Source organism: Vicia villosa, linkage group LG1 (assembly GCF_029867415.1).
Source record: "Vicia villosa cultivar HV-30 ecotype Madison, WI linkage group LG1, Vvil1.0, whole genome shotgun sequence".
In the NCBI taxonomy this organism is placed as follows: Eukaryota; Viridiplantae; Streptophyta; class Magnoliopsida; order Fabales; family Fabaceae; genus Vicia; species Vicia villosa.
Genome location: NC_081180.1, coordinates 32,103,715 through 32,121,500, shown reverse-complemented (window position 1 = coordinate 32,121,500; position 17,786 = coordinate 32,103,715). Strand labels below are relative to the sequence as shown.

Below are 17,786 nucleotides of genomic sequence, written 5' to 3'. Positions count from 1 at the left end.
TATTTTTGGTTTAAGAGATTTAGGATTTAGTGTCTCATATTTTCTGTTTATTTTTGGAGCTTTTTCCTAGTTGTAAATTTATTTTTTAACTAAATAATGGGCTGAGAATGAGATTGTGATATAATAATTTCTATTATTTAAAAAGAAAATAAAAAAGAAGCAAATTAATTTATGCATTATTATTATTATTATTATTATTATTTAAAAAGACAAAGAAAAAAAAAACTTCCACTCTCTTCCTATCTGAACCTGCCCCAAATCGGCGTATAGGTTTTCATTCCAATCTTCGACTCTCACTCATCTCTTCTTCTCTATCTAAGCTACCAAAAACAAAGAGCAAGGGTTTTTCTCTTCCACCATGTTTTCTTTTTCACTTCAATTTTAAATGTAAATTCAGATTTAGATTCATTTCACTTCACTTTTTCCTCACTCAATTTTAGGGCTCTTTCTCTCTCTCTTCCCCAAAACCCTTTCATACCAAGATTTGTGTATTCTGATTACTCGATCTCGTTATGGAATCTCGTGAATCAACAACACCTTCTGTTCCGTCAACCAACAACCGTGATGCTCCTTCTGCCGCCGCGGAAGTTGACGACGGCCTTTTCTCTCTCGCCAAAGACGCTGCTGTGCATTATCAATCTGGCAAGTTCGTTGAATGCGTCGAGGTTATGAATCAGCTCTTGCAAAAGAAACCTAACGATCCAAAGGTAATCGATGAGATTATCCTCATATCTCATCTTTGATACTAATTGCTCCGATTTTGATTTTTTTGTTATCCACAAAAATTAGTCGATGCTTTTATTGGCTTGGTTCTAGGTTTTCTACAGTAATTCATATACTTCAATTGATTGATTTATTGGTTCGGTTTTTGTTATTTTTTTTGAGTAGGTGAATTTCGTTTTTGGTACCTTCTGTTAACTGTTATCTAATATGCAAACTGTTATCTAATAAGCACTTGCAGTTAAGTTAAGTGTTATGTGGCTGTAGATGTTAAATGTGTGTAAGTTCATATGTTGATGTGAAATTGTGAATTTCCGAGGGTAGGATGTATGTGAATATAAGTTGGAGGAGTTTGTTTTAAGCTGCTTAACTGTTTTGAGCAGATGTTTGTGGGAATGCATTCATTTCAGTGTTTGATGTGATGCGGTTTAAGTAATGCATAACGACAGGAGAAATTTGTTAGATCGGAGATGAAACGGTTACGGTTATGGATGTTTTGGATCCCACTATAGAAAGTTTGAATGATCTGACGATCGCGCGTGCCAGAAGAGGGATTTTGAGCTCTTTTTCTTGTTAAGGACAGTTTTTATAAGTCGTATTTTGCTGTTTTGCTATTAGCGACGCTAATGCTACTTGATTTTCGGTAATTTTGTATATATGACGGCTACTGGTTTCACTTAAAGTCTATCTCTAAGTCAAACGTGGTAAATTGAGTAATGATCTTTGCATAAATTACAACTGCAAACTGTTTACCAATCTCCATGCTAGCCATGTGAAAATATATTGGTTGCACTGTAACTTTTCTCTTCCTGGCTGGTTAAGATTGTGCACATCCTTCACGTGTTTCGTATTTGAAATGTCTTGGGCCTTTTGGCTCTCAACATATAGTCCTTTCTTATGTCTTTTTGTATTCTAACAATGAATAGTTAAGTATGCTGTATGATGAATATAATTTAAATAATTGAAGGAACCTTGGAGTATGTATACATGCAAAAGTGATTGTTATCGAAGAAATAAAATGGAACCATCATTTGTTTGTTTGGTTGTGTGCACGTATGGGTTTTTGAATTTATGGATCTGGTGTTTGTGCATTTCAGGAATCTCTTGCAAGTTTAGGGTTTAGAGTTCTAAATAGTTAATATGTGTTTAATTTTGGGGAGGGTATTTGCGTCTTCAATCATGTTCACAGTACAATGAAATTCTTTATCATCCATATTCAAGCTTGCTAAAAGCAAAGGACAATAGTTTTGGTGGGAAGGCCTTGCAGTATCTTGACATTGTGATTTTTTATGATGCTGTCTTTTGACAATCCCTTTCTCTAAGTCGTAATGCTGCCAAATATTTCAGGTCCTTCATAATATAGCAATTGCAGAATTCTTCCGAGATGGTTGTTCAGATCCCAAAAAGTTGCTTGAAGTAATCTACGGCATCAAGGTATGTTACTTTTATACATATAATATAACATTCTTTTACATTTCTGTCTCAATTTTGCAATAACTTTTATTTTCATGGTTGGTAATTTGGGAAGCCAATTCTTATTTACCATTATATAATAGAAAACTGAAATGGAATGATACTGACGCTGGTTGAGATCAAAACGGCAAGATTGAAATGAAGATAGACCTAGGTCATTATTTGTGCTTTTGTAAACTAAAAATATATCTAACTTCCGAGCCCTTTATACTTATTCATGTAAGTATTTTGGGGCCATTAATTTCCAAATTGGCACACGGCTTCAGTAGATGGAATGATTGTTTTTAATTGACGAATGCCTTATTTGTTATTGATATATTTTAATCTGTGAATTGTTTCTTTCATTTTAACAAGCAGATAATTTTTCACTATCTATTGTACCTAGTATTCTGTGATCGGTGACAATTTTTTTTTGTTTGAATTCCATCTTCCTGGTCTCTGATATTCTTAAAGAAGGAAAATATTCACGCACATCACCTGAAAGATAGTATTAGAAGTTAGGCAATACCGGTAGTGATGAGTGGAATATGGTTTTCTCTTAGAATCTTAATCAAATAAAAGTTGGTGCAGAAGATAAGAAGTCTTGTTTATATGCCTACAGTTTGCTGACCTTTATGTTCTCGCTTCTGTCATTGTTTCCTCCAATGAAAGGATCAAGCGTGGTTCACATTCAAATACAACCTTTTGAAATCAATTTAATGCTGTTTTGTATTTATAAAATTGCAGCTTAAGCTCTCATCTCTATTTATTTGTTATTTTGTACTAACTACTTCTCCTTTTTTCTTTGGGAGTTCATTCAGAGAAAATACGACGAGCTTACCCTGACTTCTGGGGATCAAGGAGAGCCAGTTAACAACGTCGCAAATAAAGTTGCTTTTGGATCCAAAGGAAGCAATAATACTGACACAATACATCCAGATGAATTTGAATCTACTGCCGCAGCTCTAAATATTGTATGCTTATTTTGATCTCTATATTAATTTAATTTAATTTTGGAAATTGTTGTTTTGATTATATTTCATGATGTGATTTTTGTTATTTTAATGTCTCTAGGCCATCATCTGGTTTCATCTTCATGACTATGCAAAGACGGTATCAGTTTTGGAGCCCCTATTTCAAAGGATTGACCCCATAACTGACGTATGTCTTATACTATTTGACATTATTTTCTTTTTAAAAATTACAATGGAGGTGTTAATGGATTTGTTTTGACCCTTCCTCTGTGTGCTCTTTCCTGAAGCAGTCAACAGCTCTACATATTTGTCTTCTGCTGCTTGATGCTAGCCTTGCTTGCCATGATGCATCAAAATCAGCTGTAAGTTCTGTACGATAATTTTATTAGCTGGTTCACTTTTTTAATGATTGCAAGGTCTTTTGCTTAATAGTTTGCTGCCAACCACGATTTTCTCATCTAACGAGTGTATTTTACATGTGTGCTTCTGTGTTATGTAATTTCTATGCATTTTTCAATTTAAATTTACATTAAACAGTTGAACTATGAACCTGTCTTTCTCTTTTTGCAACTCAAACGTTTCTTCCCAAACTAATATTGTTGAGCATAACAGCTGAATGTTTTCATCGATAATTTGTCCAGCCGACCCCAGTTAAGGCTTGGTTGTTTTTGTAATCTGTTTTGATCCTTTATTGGTAGTTATTTGGAGGTTATCTTTGTTGTGCAGAATCATATACTTAACAAGTAAGCCTCAGTTATCTGAAATAGAAAATCAATTTATACTGATTTTAAATTGGGTCCATGCAGAGAAAATTTTAGGTGTTATATCTAATTATTTATCTCATTCCGTATGTTAGACTTAGAACCACTGTTTTTAGGAGGACAGGCTGGGAAATATTGGAAACACCCATTCAAAACGCTCTGTAATTGACATAGGAGAAATATAGAAAGGAGGGTGAAGGGGGGTGGGAGTATCTTAAAAATATCAATTGGTTTCGGTGTGGCTTAGAACCATTGTCTTTTACTTAACAGTTTTATTCATCTTGTAGAGAGGACTCATTTTCTGTTATCCATACTTCTGGTTTTTCTTCTATTCCGGTTTTTGTACTTAACAGCATAATAGACAAGAATATATCAGGAGCTAAAACGATTCATTTTGTAAATTCTACTCTATCATCTTTACTAATGTGATTAAACTGAAAGTTTGTTCTACAACTGGGTTTACTTGACTCTGACTTTTTTTTTCCTTCTGATTAATGATGATGTGAAAATTTCTTGGTAGTTGGCATATATTCTTGAACTTTCCTAGTTGCAGTCTGTCTGAGTTTTGTTAGTGAATGGCTTAATAGATTTATTTTTGTCTGTCCACTTTCTTAGCTTCTTTAACTGTACAAGTGCACTGTTCTGAGCTGTGGGTCTGTGTTTAGGATGTGTTGACTTATCTGGAGAAGCTATTTAGTGGTGGTACTGCGAGTCAAGGCGACTATGGAAATACAGCTCAGCAACAATCTGCAAATCTAATCTCTAAGTCTGCACCTGTCACCATTAGTGAATCTGCTGCTGATCCATCCAGTTCTGATTTAGGCTCAAGTGCTAATACATCTGAAAATCATCTATCCAGAACTTTGTCTGAAGATGGGCTTGATTATGAAGCCATGATTTTGGATATGGGTGGACAAAATTTAACTAGGCCAACGGGCCCGTCTTCAAATGTTCTTTCTAGAGCTTTGGTTGACAGGTTTTCTTCTCTTGATTTAAAGCTCAAGTTGCAACTTTACAAAGTACAGTTTCTAATTCTTACTAGGAACCTGAAGATAGCAAAAAGAGAAGTCAAGCTGGCTATGAACATTGCACGTGGACGAGATTCATCCAGGGCTTTGCTTTTGAAATCTCAGCTTGAATATGCTCGTGGTAACCACCGCAAGGCCATAAAGCTATTGATGGCATCAAGTAGTAATAGGACGGACACAGAATTTTCAAGCATATTTAACAACAATCTTGGGTGCATTTATTATCAGCTTGGGAAATATCAGACGTCCTCAATTTTCTTCTCAAAAGCATTAACTAATTGTTCGTCCTTGAGAAAGGAGCAACCAATAAAGCTGAGCACTTTCTCGCAGGATATTTCTCTCCTTATAATTTATAATTGTGGTATGCAGCACTTGGCTTGTGGAAAGCCAATACTTGCAGCTCGATGTTTTCAGAAGGCAAGCTTAGTCTTCTACAAACAGCCTCTCTTGTGGCTCCGACTCTCAGAATGCTGTCTGATGGCTTTAGAAAAGGGCCTGATCAAATCATGTCGGGTTCCTTCAGAGAAGTTGGAGGTTGGAGCTTGCGTTGTTGGGTTGGAAAAATGGAGGCAACTTGTTGTGAAAGATCAAATTCCAGGTAATGGACACTTGGAATCATCCAGAGGGAATGAACATAGTCCAAGTGAAGATGGTTGTCTGAAGTTATCGATGTCCCTTGCTCGACAGTGTCTCTTGAATGCTCTTCACTTGCTAGACTCGTACAGTACAAATCGTTTGAAATCTGGCTTGCCCTCTAATTCTTCTGTGGAGAATGATACAAGTGAAGTGTTACCTTCAAAGAATTCAAGTCGTAAAAATTCGCATGTTATTGATTCAAAGGCATTTTCAGGATCAATAGGTTTAGGTCAGGTAAATTCTAATGGGGACACAAAAGAACAGAAGGGAGGAGCTAGTCAGGAACTCTTTCAGAACTCCCTATCGTATTATGAAGATGTCTGTAGAAGAGATAATCAATTGGTTAAGCAAGCTGTTCTTGCTAATTTAGCTTATGTGGAGCTAGAATTGGACAATCCTGTGAAGGCACTAGCAGCTGCAAAATCTCTCTTTGAACTTCCAGAATGTTCCAGAATTTACCTTTTTTTAGGCCATGTTTATGCGGCAGAGGCTCTTTGCTTACTGAACAGACCAAAGGAAGCTGCTGAGTACTTATCATATTATTTGTCTGGAGGAAACAATGTTGAATTGCCATTCAGCCAAGAGGACTGTGAGAAATTGCAAGTAGAGAGGACTGTTGAATTTGAAGAGGTAAATGTTGGATCCACTGCTGCCAAGGGTTCTCTTCAGGATACGCAAAGTATTGTTTTCCTCAAGCCAGAGGAGGCACGTGCAGCAATTTATGCAAACTTTGCTGTAATGTCTGCAATGCAAGGTGAATTTGAGAAAGCCAGTATGTTGGTTACCCAGGCATTGTCCATATTGCCCAACAGTCCAGAAGCTACCCTCACTGCAGTTTATGTGGATCTCTTGCTTGGTAAGCAACAGGAAGCTCTAGCCAAGCTAAAAAGTTGTAGCCGTATTAGGTTCCTGCCCAGTGGAGTAACATTAAATAAATCTTCATGAGTGTTGTATGCATGGTTTTATCATTGTTCCTGCCCCACCTCTCAGAGTTAGTTAGCAGGTAGTTTAATCCTTCCATAGCATTTGTAACATATATATGTTCAATTCAGGGAATAATTTTTTTTTTTGTGATTCATTGTCCTTATAATTCTCAAATTTAGAGGTCAGTTACTGGTGGAGGCTGTGTTTTGATTAGTGTTAGTGCCCACCTTTGAAATTTGAGGTGTAGATCTGATTCGGATTGTGTTTTTATTTTCTAGAGGCTAATTTAGTTCATATTCAAGAATAGAGGTCATGTGCTTATATTGAGAAAACTGAAAAGTGGATAGTTGTTTTGAAATTCCATTTATAATCCGAGGAAGTTCACTCTTTCTAATTCTGTCCCAATGGGCGCAATTATTGCATCTTGGGCGTTTTCCCAGTTGCTATTTGCTATGCAGGTAAACTGCCTGTATATATTTTGCATGGGCTGGCAATGTAGCATTATGAGGGATGCCCTTCTCTTTTCTTCTGTGCAATCTTGCATAGGGATATACTGCAAGGATGTCCTACAAGGATGTAATAATATTTTGGAGAGCTATTTTCACCATCCGCCTTGTTTTCTTAAAAACCACACTTTTTTTTTTTTTTCAATCCGGATGGAAAAAAATAGTTTTATTTTTGCACGTGGATGGTAAATCCGGAAACAACATGGACTAGAGCTGTTTTGAAAAATTATGTGGGTGGGAAAAGAAGAAAGTAAAAATGTTTGAATTCTTTTTTGAGCTCATTTGAATTTATTACATGGTAGAGAAGATAAAGGCACTTTCTCTTTTTTGCAAAAATCTATTGAAAGGATCCTTGAGGTAATATATAGAAAATATGCTATCGGACCTTGGGCAAAACCTACATTTTTAATGTGTCGAAAAAGTTTCGATTATACAAATAAAATACTTATATTTTATAAATCCTACTCAATTCTAAACTAGTCTTCATCACTGATTTAATTTTCAACTAGTTAAAAATTATATAAGTTCCTCACTTCATCACTGATTTAATTTTCAACTAGTTAAAAATTATATAAGTTTATCATATCATGTGAAAATTATATAAGTTTATCATATCATGTTATATAAGTTTATCATATCATGTGAAAATTATATAAGTTTATCATATCATGTTAACTAGTTAGAAAATTAAATCAGTGATGAAGGCTAGTTTAGAATTGAGTAGGATCAATTTTTTTCTTTTTGCGACAATGTTTTTTTCTCGCTTATATTGCCATAATTGTTTTGGCAGTGGCACATTCACCGCAATGAAACTCAATTCTGTTTCTGGCACTCTCTTCCACACTTTCTATCGGTCACAGTTGCCTTCACATTCAATTGCCTCTTGACACCTTTTACTATGCTCCTAGCACTTCTCATCAGTGTCATTGTATTGCGTTATCTTCACGTTGTTAATTTCTGACGTTAGTTAGTATAGCTCAAGTGAGTTGTATGGCAACTTATGTCTTCACTCTTTCTGTGCCGTTCAAAAGGTCTACACACCAAGCCTCAATTGTAAGCACCACGAGAAAAGACACGAGGAATATATGCGATATCGTTTAAGCACGGAACACATAATTTCAATCTCTTGCGAACTTTCACCATTAGATCTAATTGGAAGATGATTCACGCGAAGCGCCTAATTAAACGAACACAGTGAAGGGCGGACAAAGACCCATAGTTGAGAAAGTACATTCATAAAATGGAGTGACACAATTTCCATACTCGCTACATATCCTTTCATTCTCGTTCGGGATCTAGACACCCCAATGTGAAGATGGACCAACTTCAAGAAATGTCCCATAAAGATTGCCTTCTCTAGCAAAAGTAGAAATGATGGAGGAGTAAACATATTCCACCCACGAAGATAGAGCATTCTTATGAGATTTGTGAGCACTCTCCGGAGATTTTTTTATCCATAATGCACTAACTTTTATAGATGCATGAAAGCTGAATATCATAAAAGAGGATAACCAATAAATTGAGAAAATGACTTAAAGAGAGGATATGCCGATTTGTGAAGAATCACACTCAAGCATGCAAAAGAGAGTAGATTATACCATTTGTGTCAAATCACTCACACAATATTCGAGTGTTTCAGTTATCAAAGATCGTGATGATGATACTTCTGAAAAGACGTTTGAAGTATGTGTGGATCTATTTGTTTGCAGGTATAAAGTTGATAATCCCGTAAAAAAATTCTCTCTGAAGTTTTGTTGACAACAACAACAACAACAATTGTGGTGTTGAAGTCGGGGGCAATAGCTTTCAACTCTTTGATGAAGGTGACCCAACTAAAAAAACATCTCAAGCCTCATCAAGAAAAGAGACTCAAGATTGAAGTGCTTATATGATCGAGACATCTGACAAAGAATCTTGAAGGCTCAGAATAATGAAAGAGAGAAAGTTTGAAAGTTCGGCAAGCTGTGTCTGTCTGAGTAGTCAGAATTTTATAAAAGTAAGGAAATAACTCCTAAGTTCTAAGAAATTTCACACACACATGCACATAAAAGTATTTTTCTAACCTTTTTATATCCTAAAAATATTTTCAAGATCGATTCAAGTGATTAAGAAATCGTCCACTATCTTTTAAAAGATTTTTTAAACTACCCAATCGATTGGGGGACTTAAGTCAATCAACTGCAAAAACTTTTTTTAATCAGTCAATCAATTAGAGCATTAAGCAAATCGACTAGAGAAAGGTTAAACATCTAATCAAACGATTAGGACATGATCTTAATGATTTATAATAACTTTGTATCCTTTCTTTCCTTTTAAATAATTAATCGTATTCAATTATTTTTGTTATTTCTCTATAATTTGAATTTGCATTATGTTTGGTAAAACTAATATAGTAGCAATTAGTTAAATAAGATATATAACTTATAAGAGAAAGTAGGTGGAAGTTCTATTTGACAAAGAAACATGTTGAGTTGATTTGTTTCAACATCTGGACCACATGTCGAAGAAGATGTCCTATGCAAGCCATTCGATATCGCGCCTGAATCAGAACTATTGTTGATTGAATCTGACTCAGCAATTAATAACAATGCATAATATTACTAACCAATATTATGCAATCATAGGTGGCACATGAAAGATCTGGAAGAATTAAATCAGAATATGTTTGAATGAATATTTTCTATGATATTTATTAGGAAGATTTGATTGAAGACCTATTTTGTAGGATAATCTTTTGGAGATTTGTAACAGCTAATGAGGCTGTGATTAGAAGCCCAAGTCCAGTTGGGAATAAGTTATAAATAAAATTTTGTAACCTAGGTTTAGAAGTCAACCAATATGTAAAATTATAAGGGTTGTGTTGGTAGGTGAAACCACCTGTTTTGTGGGATGGGCACCTTGTTCTCACTTAAAAGCATTTAGGTAATGAGTTGAGTGTTGTTCTTGGAGGAAGCTTTTAAGCAACCACTACAACATTTTAACTGTACGGGAATGGAAAAAAATCGTTGCAAAATATTTAAAAACCGTTGCCTTTACATTTGAGAACGGTTTTTTGGCTGTTCCAGACCGAGGCGTTGCTCTAGCCTTTGGGAACGGTTTTTTTTCCAATGGCAACGCCCCATTCAGAACCGTTGTTGTATTTTTCTTTAGGGAACGGCCTCATACAACAAAGGTTATACTCCGTTGTCAAATAAAAACCGTTGCTATATTGATTTTATTAGAGAACGGTTTTTCATGGAATACAGCAACGGTTTTTCCTGTAGTTGATTTGAAACCGTTCTAATAGATTAATATTTGAATTTCTTCTTCGAAGGCTACGGAAACGCTTTTAATACTACAGCAACTGTTTATAACCGTTGCAAGAAAGTTTTTTTTTTTTTTTACAAAAATGATTTTAATTTTGTAATCCTGATAATAGATCATTCATAATGTTTTTTGATATCATAATATTCAAATACAAATTTTAAAATGATCTTTCATTTAAATAAAATATATAATAAATAACATAATTCATTATATATATTAAACTCAATAATTGATTCAAAATGAACAAAACAACTTCAAATTACATATCATAATGTCGACATTTAATTCAGAATCAACAAAACATCTTGAAATATATTCTATTCTCAATCATCATTCATAATCAAAATAACATATTCAATATATAAAAATAAAGTGAAACATCTACATCTAAGTCTCTTCATCTTCGAATGATTGAAAATCTTCATTGATATTATCATTCATGACCAGCAAAATAAAAATTATATAATTTAAATAAGATTATTATCTGAAGGCTCTAAAATTACAAAGTAATTAACGGAAAAAATTCAATCTTACTTGATCATTAGTTGGAGCATGTGTTGATGTAGAAGAACGTAAGACACTATTAGCATCGGTTGCAGGAGTTGATATCAAAGCTGCCAGGGCATCTATATTCAACTGAGGTATTTTGATTCAAAACGGTCTTAAGAAGAAGCTGAATTTTTCTATCTGTTTCCTCTTTGTCTTGACGACGTTTCTCCTCCATCTCCTGTATCCTATCATTAAATTGTCTAACCTCAGCAGGATGCTCTCTTTTAAGTCTTGCAATTTCTTCATTTCTTTTCAAGAGAGTCGGTGTTGTGGTTCTTCCGTAGCAACGCATTCTCCCAGGTTTTTGTTTGCCTAATACGCTTTCAAAAGCTTCTGAAGAAGTTTTTCCATGATTTTCAATCAAGTCTTGAAGCTTTGTCTAACATACATAATATAGTAGTAGTAAATAAAAGGCAAATAACAGAGAAATCAAAACACTAACAGTATGTTCAACATACATAAATATTGTTAAATATTATTAACATACATAATATACTTTCGGGAAATATTATCTTCACAAATTGATATTATAGAACAATAGTATTCAATATACAAGAAACTTGTCAAATACTGTTATATAGCAGTACTACATTCTAAATAAACTTGAGTAACATACTACACTTCATTCTATAGAACAGTACTACATTCTAAATAAGCTTGCACATATTATACCTATAAATTCAATATATGGTACTGCATTTAGACACAACAATAACAATAACACATGTATACTATATATTCTATAGCAGTAAATTCTATAGCAGTACTATATTTTAAAATAAATACTATAATTCAATAAGCTTGCACATATTATATCTATAAATTCTATAGCTGTACTATATTTTAAAATAAATATGGATTGCACATGTATACTATATAACATAACTGTTGGACACAACAATAACACTTAACAACGATAACTTACAATTGCATGGTTGGTTTCTTGATCCAACTCCTTTCTTTTTCTACTTTGTCGAGTAGCAATGAACATTTCAGCTTGAGTCGGAGGTTCTTTATCTTCATTACTTTCACGCTAAACCAAATAAAACAAAAGTATGCGAATATTAATTAAATTGGGTGAGGGTACATCTAATTAAATGCGAATAATTTAAAATAGAATACCATTTTTTCTCTTATAACAGCAAAGCCTTTATTCCCCATTCGATGTCTCCATTTCAATTGAACTATATTTTGGGCATTTTGATGACTTACTTCCTACATTCATTGATATAGAAATTTACTTTAATTTCAAATGTTGAACACAAAAGAAAACTCATTCAACAGTCTATTATTCACAAAAAAAAGCTTACTTTAGTGTTTTCATCTCTCCAATACTCCAAAAGCTTTTTAAAATCTTCTTCTGGTACTTCTTGTGGACGGTTCTTTAGCTGCTCGCGCATGGTTTTATACTTACTAAAATGGTTCTTTTTAAGCAAGCATTTGTATCGCCTCCAAGCATCATTTACAATAGCAATTACAGCTTTCCTTCCTTCCTTTGGGATAATGTATTTTTCCTGCAAAAATATATATTTAGAAAGATATATACATTAAAATATGCTAACAGACACAAAATCAAATAAAAAATTAATTACATTGACAAAATCCCACACAGGATCTATTTTGCATTCCTCCCAATATTTGCCCAAAGCAATCCAACTAGTGTCCCCAAAAAACTACTGAGTTCAGACATTGTCTTGTCATCTGGCCCAATTGGTTGTCCTTCTTCATTCAAGGTGATCTCTTGTCTATCTTTGAATTCCCGTGCATGAATCTTCCGACATTAAGTCTTTCCTCGTTTTTTTATTAATCCCGAGGATGAAGCACCTAATGTATTACCTTCAGCTTTATTTACATTTGTTCCCTCAACTTCCTCACCATCATGGTTGCTACCATTCTCCATATATTCTTCCATTTCATTTTCTTCTATGTCTTCATCGTCAAATTCCTCTACTCCATTTTGTCCCTTATTTTTATCGAGATATTCATTAAGTGGCATGGCTGGACACTTTGGAATACTTTTTTTTCTTCTCAAAGGCTTGACGGGACTTGTTCATAGTGTTGTTGAGGCCTTGCAGAATCTGAATTTAAATGAATAATGAGCTATATATCAACCAATACTAATTAAAAATCCATTTAAAAAAATAATATTGCATAAGAAGTCATGGGTGTAGAAGAAAGAAACCTAAACTTGCCCACAATTTTAGGGACTACAGTATTAAAGCTATATTGCATTTAAGAAAACATAGATTAAAGCTATAATTATTCCTTTATAACTTACCTCTTTGGTTTGCTCATTGGTGTTCTTTGAGACTCGTGATTCAATCGAACCTTTAACTTGATGATCCACCGTAGACTTCAATTTCTTCTTTGTATTATTGTTCAGAACATGCTCTTTGCTCGTCTTTGTGGCTTCTACTTCTAGTTGCCTCTTGTTATTATTCTCCTTTATGGCTCCTACTTCTAGTTGTCTCTTGTTATTACTTAGAACATGCACTTTGCTCAGCTTGGCAACTCTATAAGAAACTTCTACTTCTGATTTGCTCGATTCAATAGTTTTCTTAGAGGCTTCTACTTCCAACCGATTCTTATTATTTTTCTGAACAGACACTTTGCTCAACTCAACCATTTTCTTAGAGACTTCTACTTTTGATTGCTTTCGATGGTCCAACTTTTGAAAGTTTCCAACATTGGTGTTTATATGATTGCTTCCTTGATTTATTGTGTTGTCTTTTAAAGCCTTTTCATTTTCAACCTTGATTTTCATCTTCCGCTTTAAATCTATGCTAGAATTAGCTTGGAGATCAAACATAAAATCATTCTTTTTTGCCATTTTCCTGCAATAGAAACAATCAAACAATAAATGCAAAACAGCATGTAAAAAAAGATGATTATTAAAAAGTTATAACTATTAGTCATTTTGATGTATAAACCATGCAACAATAAAAATGAAGCAGTTCTGTTAACCATAGGAATGTTAAAAAGCAGTATGTAAACATAGGAATGTTAACAAGCAGTATGTAAATAAAAAATTCTTCACAAATATCAGATTCTTCTCAAATACAGGAATGTTTACAAGCAGTATGTAACAAGCAGTATGTCAATAACAATAGTAATGATGCTCATACCTAGATCTGATATTCATAAACAAATACATATATAATACATGAATGTATTAATACCTTAATATCATTGAAACTCATAACATAAATAAAAAATTGTTATGAATTTGAATCGTCATCAGATTCTATAACATCTGGCACAGGTATGAAATTATCAACAATTGTGGGTGGAATGTCATTCCTAACAAATTCAGCCTCACAAATTTCATCGCTCAAAGCTAGATTCACTGCATGATCTGATAGATCACAATTATACGGCTCATGGGGATTGGAATTTGGTTGATCATTCATGTTAAAAAAATCCCTCGGAATAGACTTCATAACATAATGTTTATTTGAATCAAAAGGATCTTGAATGTAGAAGCATTGGTGCACTTGAGAAGCCAATACAAAAGGATCACTCATGTAACATCTCTTGTTGAAGTAAACACAAGTCATTCCATATTTTTCCTTTTCAACTTCAAACCAATCACATTTAAATAACACAAACTTCAACTTACCATAATAGTCTACCTCAATTATTTCTTTAATCAATCCATAATAAGTTATTGATTGTGTTATTGGATTCTCATCTTTTATACTTGAAAAACTTTCAGTTATTGCCGCTAGTGTCACACCACTATTTTGTGTTTTACGCCTAGCATCACGTCCTTTTGTATGAAACCTATATCCATTAATCACATAGCCAGAAAAACTCCGTGCAATGCTATTTGGTCCTCTGGATAGCTTCCTAAGGTTTCCAGATACATCACTTAACAATGCACGCTTCTTAAGCCATTCAACAAAATCTAACCCTTGACTCTTTGCTTTGCTCCACCCCTTTCTCTTATTGGAATTTGCATTTTCATGCTCACTACAATTAAAATTACACTGTTAAAGTTATTGTAAAACATTTATTTTATGTAATTGGAACCTACAAGTATATTCATTTACCTTATATATTTTTGGACATCTTCATGATTGAATAAGATGTAACGATGGGCTAAACTCCTTGATTTGCAATCCAAAGAAATTGATTCACCGTTTCTCTTTCCTCCAATAGGATGACCAACATTATGACAAGATCTTGAAATTTCATGTTCAACCTCACGAGGATCACATTTATCACTATTCCTTGTCATTCTAGTGAATTTTGTTTCAACACCACTATGCAAATACCGAGAGCAAAATGTCAAGCATTCTTCAACCAAATAACCTTCAGCAATAGAACCCTCAGGACGACTTTTATTACGAACATAACCCTTCAATTTTCCTAGATATCTTTCTGGAAAGTACATCCACCGAAATTGAACAGGTCCTCCCATTCTTACCTCATTCACTAGATGTATTGGCAAATGAACCATTATATCAAAGAAACTCGGGGGAAAAATTGTCTCGAATTGGCAAAGTGTTTCTGCCATCTCAGATTGCAAGATATCCAAGTCTCCCACCTCAATCACCTTTTGACACAAACAACGAAAAAATGAACAAAGACGAATTAATGGGTGTGCAACCTGGCTTGCCATTGTGCTTCTTACAGCCACCTGAAGCAAGTAATGCAACATGAAATGTGCATCGTGGCTCTTGTATCCACTAACTTTCTTATCACCAAGTTGAACACATCTTGAAATGTTTGAAGCACAACCATCTGGTATTTTTGCATTTTTCAATACAGAACAAAAAGTAGTTTTTTCCTTTGGAGTCATGGAAAAGCATGCTTTTGCAAACACTGACTTTTTACCTTGATCTACCTCTTTGGGGTGAAGTTTCTTTCTAATACCCATCTCTTGCAAGTCTAAACGTGCATTTTTATGATCTTTTGTCTTTCCTGGGATATCCAACGAAGTCCCAATTATACTATCAAATATGTTTTTCTCTATGTGCATCACATCAAGGTTGTGGCGTAAAGTATTATGCTTCCAATATGGCAACTCAAAAAATATTGATTTCTTCTTCCATGGACCATTATTACTTTTCTTTTGCAACTTCCCAAAAGCATTATTGACGTCCTTTAGTTTCTCTGATATTTGTTCCCAAGTTAACAACTCTGGTGGTGGCCTATCTTCTATGCTCCCATTGAAATTCCGAGTATTTGAACTATATTTATGATCCTCAGGCAAAAAAACACGATGATCCATATAACACACCTTTTTACTATTCTTTAAATATATTGAATTAGTGTCATAATTACAACAAGGACATGCTAGTTTCCCTTTTGTACTCCACCCACTCAACATAGCATACCCAGGAAAATCACTAATAGTCCACAAGAGAGCTGCCCGCATTTGGAAAGTTTGACTTAGTGATGCATCATATTTTTCTACACCCAAATCCCATAACACTTTCAACTCCTCTATCAAAGGTTGAAGGTACACATCAATATTATTCCCGGGTGAAAATGGTCCAGGTATTAATAAAGACAACATAGAATACTCAGCCTTCATGCACCACCAAGGTGGAAAGTTATATGGTATTAATACCACGGGCCAAGTACTATAAGACAAATTCATGGTTCGAAATGGATTAAATTCGTCGCTGGCCAATCCAAGTCTTATATTACGCGGCTCATCAGCAAATTCAGAATGACATTTATCAAACTCTTTCCATGCTTCTCCATCTGCAGGGTGCCTCAACTTTCCATCTTTTGAACGCTCTTCATCATGCCACCTTAATGAGCTAGCTGTCTTTGAACACATATATAGTCGTTGAAGTCTTGGAATCAAGGGAAAGTGTCTCAAAACTTTTGAAGGAACTTTGTGAGACTTATGATTTTTTTCAACTTTATCATTTTCTTTTACATCTTCGTTCCACCGTGGAGCACCGCAAACATGGCAAGAAGTATCATTCTCGTGGTCTTTCCAATATATCATACAATCATTACGGCAAGCATCAATCTTTTTATAATCCAACCCTAAGTCCTTTATCATGCCTTTAGCTTTGTTGAACGTATCAGGGATGTTCAATGAAGGCATAACTTCTCTCAACAACTCTAAGAGAGCATTGAATGACACGTTGCTCCAACCATAAAGACATTTCAATAAATAAAGATGAATGGTGAATGACAATTTAGAGAAGTTTTTGCAACCCGGATTCAAATCTTGTTTGGCTTCTTCGACTAGATTGTAGAACTTTTTTGCATCTTCGTTGAGGCCTACACTTTCTTCATTTTTTTCTTGTACAACATCTCTAAATCTTTCATGCAATAATCCACCAATATCGTCAATTTGATCCTCTTCATGATTCATATTATTATCATTAAGATCACCAGGTTTTGGTTTCTTCTCACCATGTCGAACCCAAACATCATATCCTTTTTGAAATCCAAATGCGATTAAATGATTTCGTACTTCATTCCTTGTAAACCAGTTTCTATTATAACATTTTAAACAAGGACATGAAATCTCTTTCCCGCGGGGTTTTCCTTTGGTGTATGCATAATCTAGAAAAAAATCAAGACCATTTTGGTACTCTATACTTGCGGGATTTAACTTTGTCCATTCCTTGTCCATCCGGTTTACGAAAAGACTACCATATATGTCAATAAAAAATATAAGTAAAAGACTAATTAAACAAAAACACAAAGGTGCAAAAACATATTCTTATACTTAATACTTATCAGAAAATATTCAAATTCAAGCAAAAACAAAAAGTTGGTGAGAGAAAAAAGGTTTACATGAACAATAACAATGAATTATTTAAAAACACAGTAAACTATTATATGTTTTTTTTTACATGTGTATGCATGCATGCATCTACACTTTGATAACTATATGGGAATACATATGCTAATGGAGGATCCATAAATTTTGATTTGTGGGGGCAAAACATCAAT

General features: G+C 34.2%; 3 protein-coding genes across 6 annotated transcripts; 1 reads left to right on the top strand and 2 right to left on the bottom strand.

The window, feature by feature from the left end:
• The first annotated feature begins 214 nt into the window (after nt 1-214).
• Nucleotides 215-6,874, top strand: LOC131633251 (uncharacterized). 4 transcript variants are annotated; one of them, XM_058903960.1, is made up of 7 exons: nt 215-342; nt 441-707; nt 2,068-2,154; nt 2,985-3,146; nt 3,247-3,333; nt 3,434-3,508; nt 4,573-6,874. In XM_058903960.1, the coding sequence occupies exons 2-7, from the start codon at nt 513-515 to the stop codon at nt 6,514-6,516; spliced, it is 2,550 nt and encodes an 849-aa protein (XP_058759943.1). In that variant the 5' UTR covers nt 215-342; nt 441-512; the 3' UTR covers nt 6,517-6,874. The 4 variants fall into 4 exon arrangements, with proteins under 4 accessions (XP_058759943.1, XP_058759952.1, XP_058759963.1 ...); XM_058903969.1 differs by having other exon boundaries at nt 226-707; nt 3,437-3,508; XM_058903980.1 differs by having other exon boundaries at nt 227-707; nt 2,994-3,146; nt 3,437-3,508.
• A 3,972-nt stretch (nt 6,875-10,846) lies between these two features.
• Nucleotides 10,847-13,676, bottom strand: LOC131603936 (uncharacterized). Its single transcript, XM_058876413.1, has 6 exons — nt 13,135-13,676; nt 12,449-12,934; nt 12,167-12,370; nt 11,979-12,071; nt 11,782-11,889; nt 10,847-11,235 (listed from the first exon to the last, which is right to left on the bottom strand). The coding sequence occupies exons 3-6, from the start codon at nt 12,254-12,256 to the stop codon at nt 10,891-10,893; spliced, it is 636 nt and encodes a 211-aa protein (XP_058732396.1). The 5' UTR covers nt 12,257-12,370; nt 12,449-12,934; nt 13,135-13,676; the 3' UTR covers nt 10,847-10,890.
• A 398-nt stretch (nt 13,677-14,074) lies between these two features.
• LOC131607538 (uncharacterized) lies at nt 14,075-17,463 on the bottom strand. The gene is made up of 2 exons (XM_058879557.1): nt 14,909-17,463; nt 14,075-14,828 (listed from the first exon to the last, which is right to left on the bottom strand). Exons 1-2 carry the CDS (start codon nt 17,461-17,463, stop codon nt 14,075-14,077), a joined length of 3,309 nt encoding a protein of 1,102 aa, XP_058735540.1.
• Between the last annotated feature and the right edge of the window lie 323 nt (nt 17,464-17,786).

Excerpts from the sequence above, each read along its gene's own strand:
- LOC131633251 (XM_058903960.1), top strand. The coding sequence starts at position 513 with ATGGAATCTCGTGAATCAACAACACCTTCTGTTCCGTCAACCAACAAC. Across the intron at positions 708-2,067 it reads AGAAACCTAACGATCCAAAG|GTCCTTCATAATATAGCAAT; the intron begins GTAATCGATGAG and ends CAAATATTTCAG. Across the intron at positions 3,334-3,433 it reads GGATTGACCCCATAACTGAC|CAGTCAACAGCTCTACATAT; the intron begins GTATGTCTTATA and ends TCTTTCCTGAAG.
- LOC131603936 (XM_058876413.1), bottom strand. The coding sequence starts at position 12,256 with ATGCGCGAGCAGCTAAAGAACCGTCCACAAGAAGTACCAGAAGAAGAT. Across the intron at positions 12,072-12,166 it reads GGAGAGATGAAAACACTAAA|GAAGTAAGTCATCAAAATGC; the intron begins GTAAGCTTTTTT and ends CAATGAATGTAG. Across the intron at positions 11,890-11,978 it reads CTGTTATAAGAGAAAAAATG|CGTGAAAGTAATGAAGATAA; the intron begins GTATTCTATTTT and ends TATTTGGTTTAG.
- LOC131607538 (XM_058879557.1), bottom strand. The coding sequence starts at position 17,463 with ATGGACAAGGAATGGACAAAGTTAAATCCCGCAAGTATAGAGTACCAA. Across the intron at positions 14,829-14,908 it reads GATGTCCAAAAATATATAAG|TGAGCATGAAAATGCAAATT; the intron begins GTAAATGAATAT and ends TTTTAATTGTAG.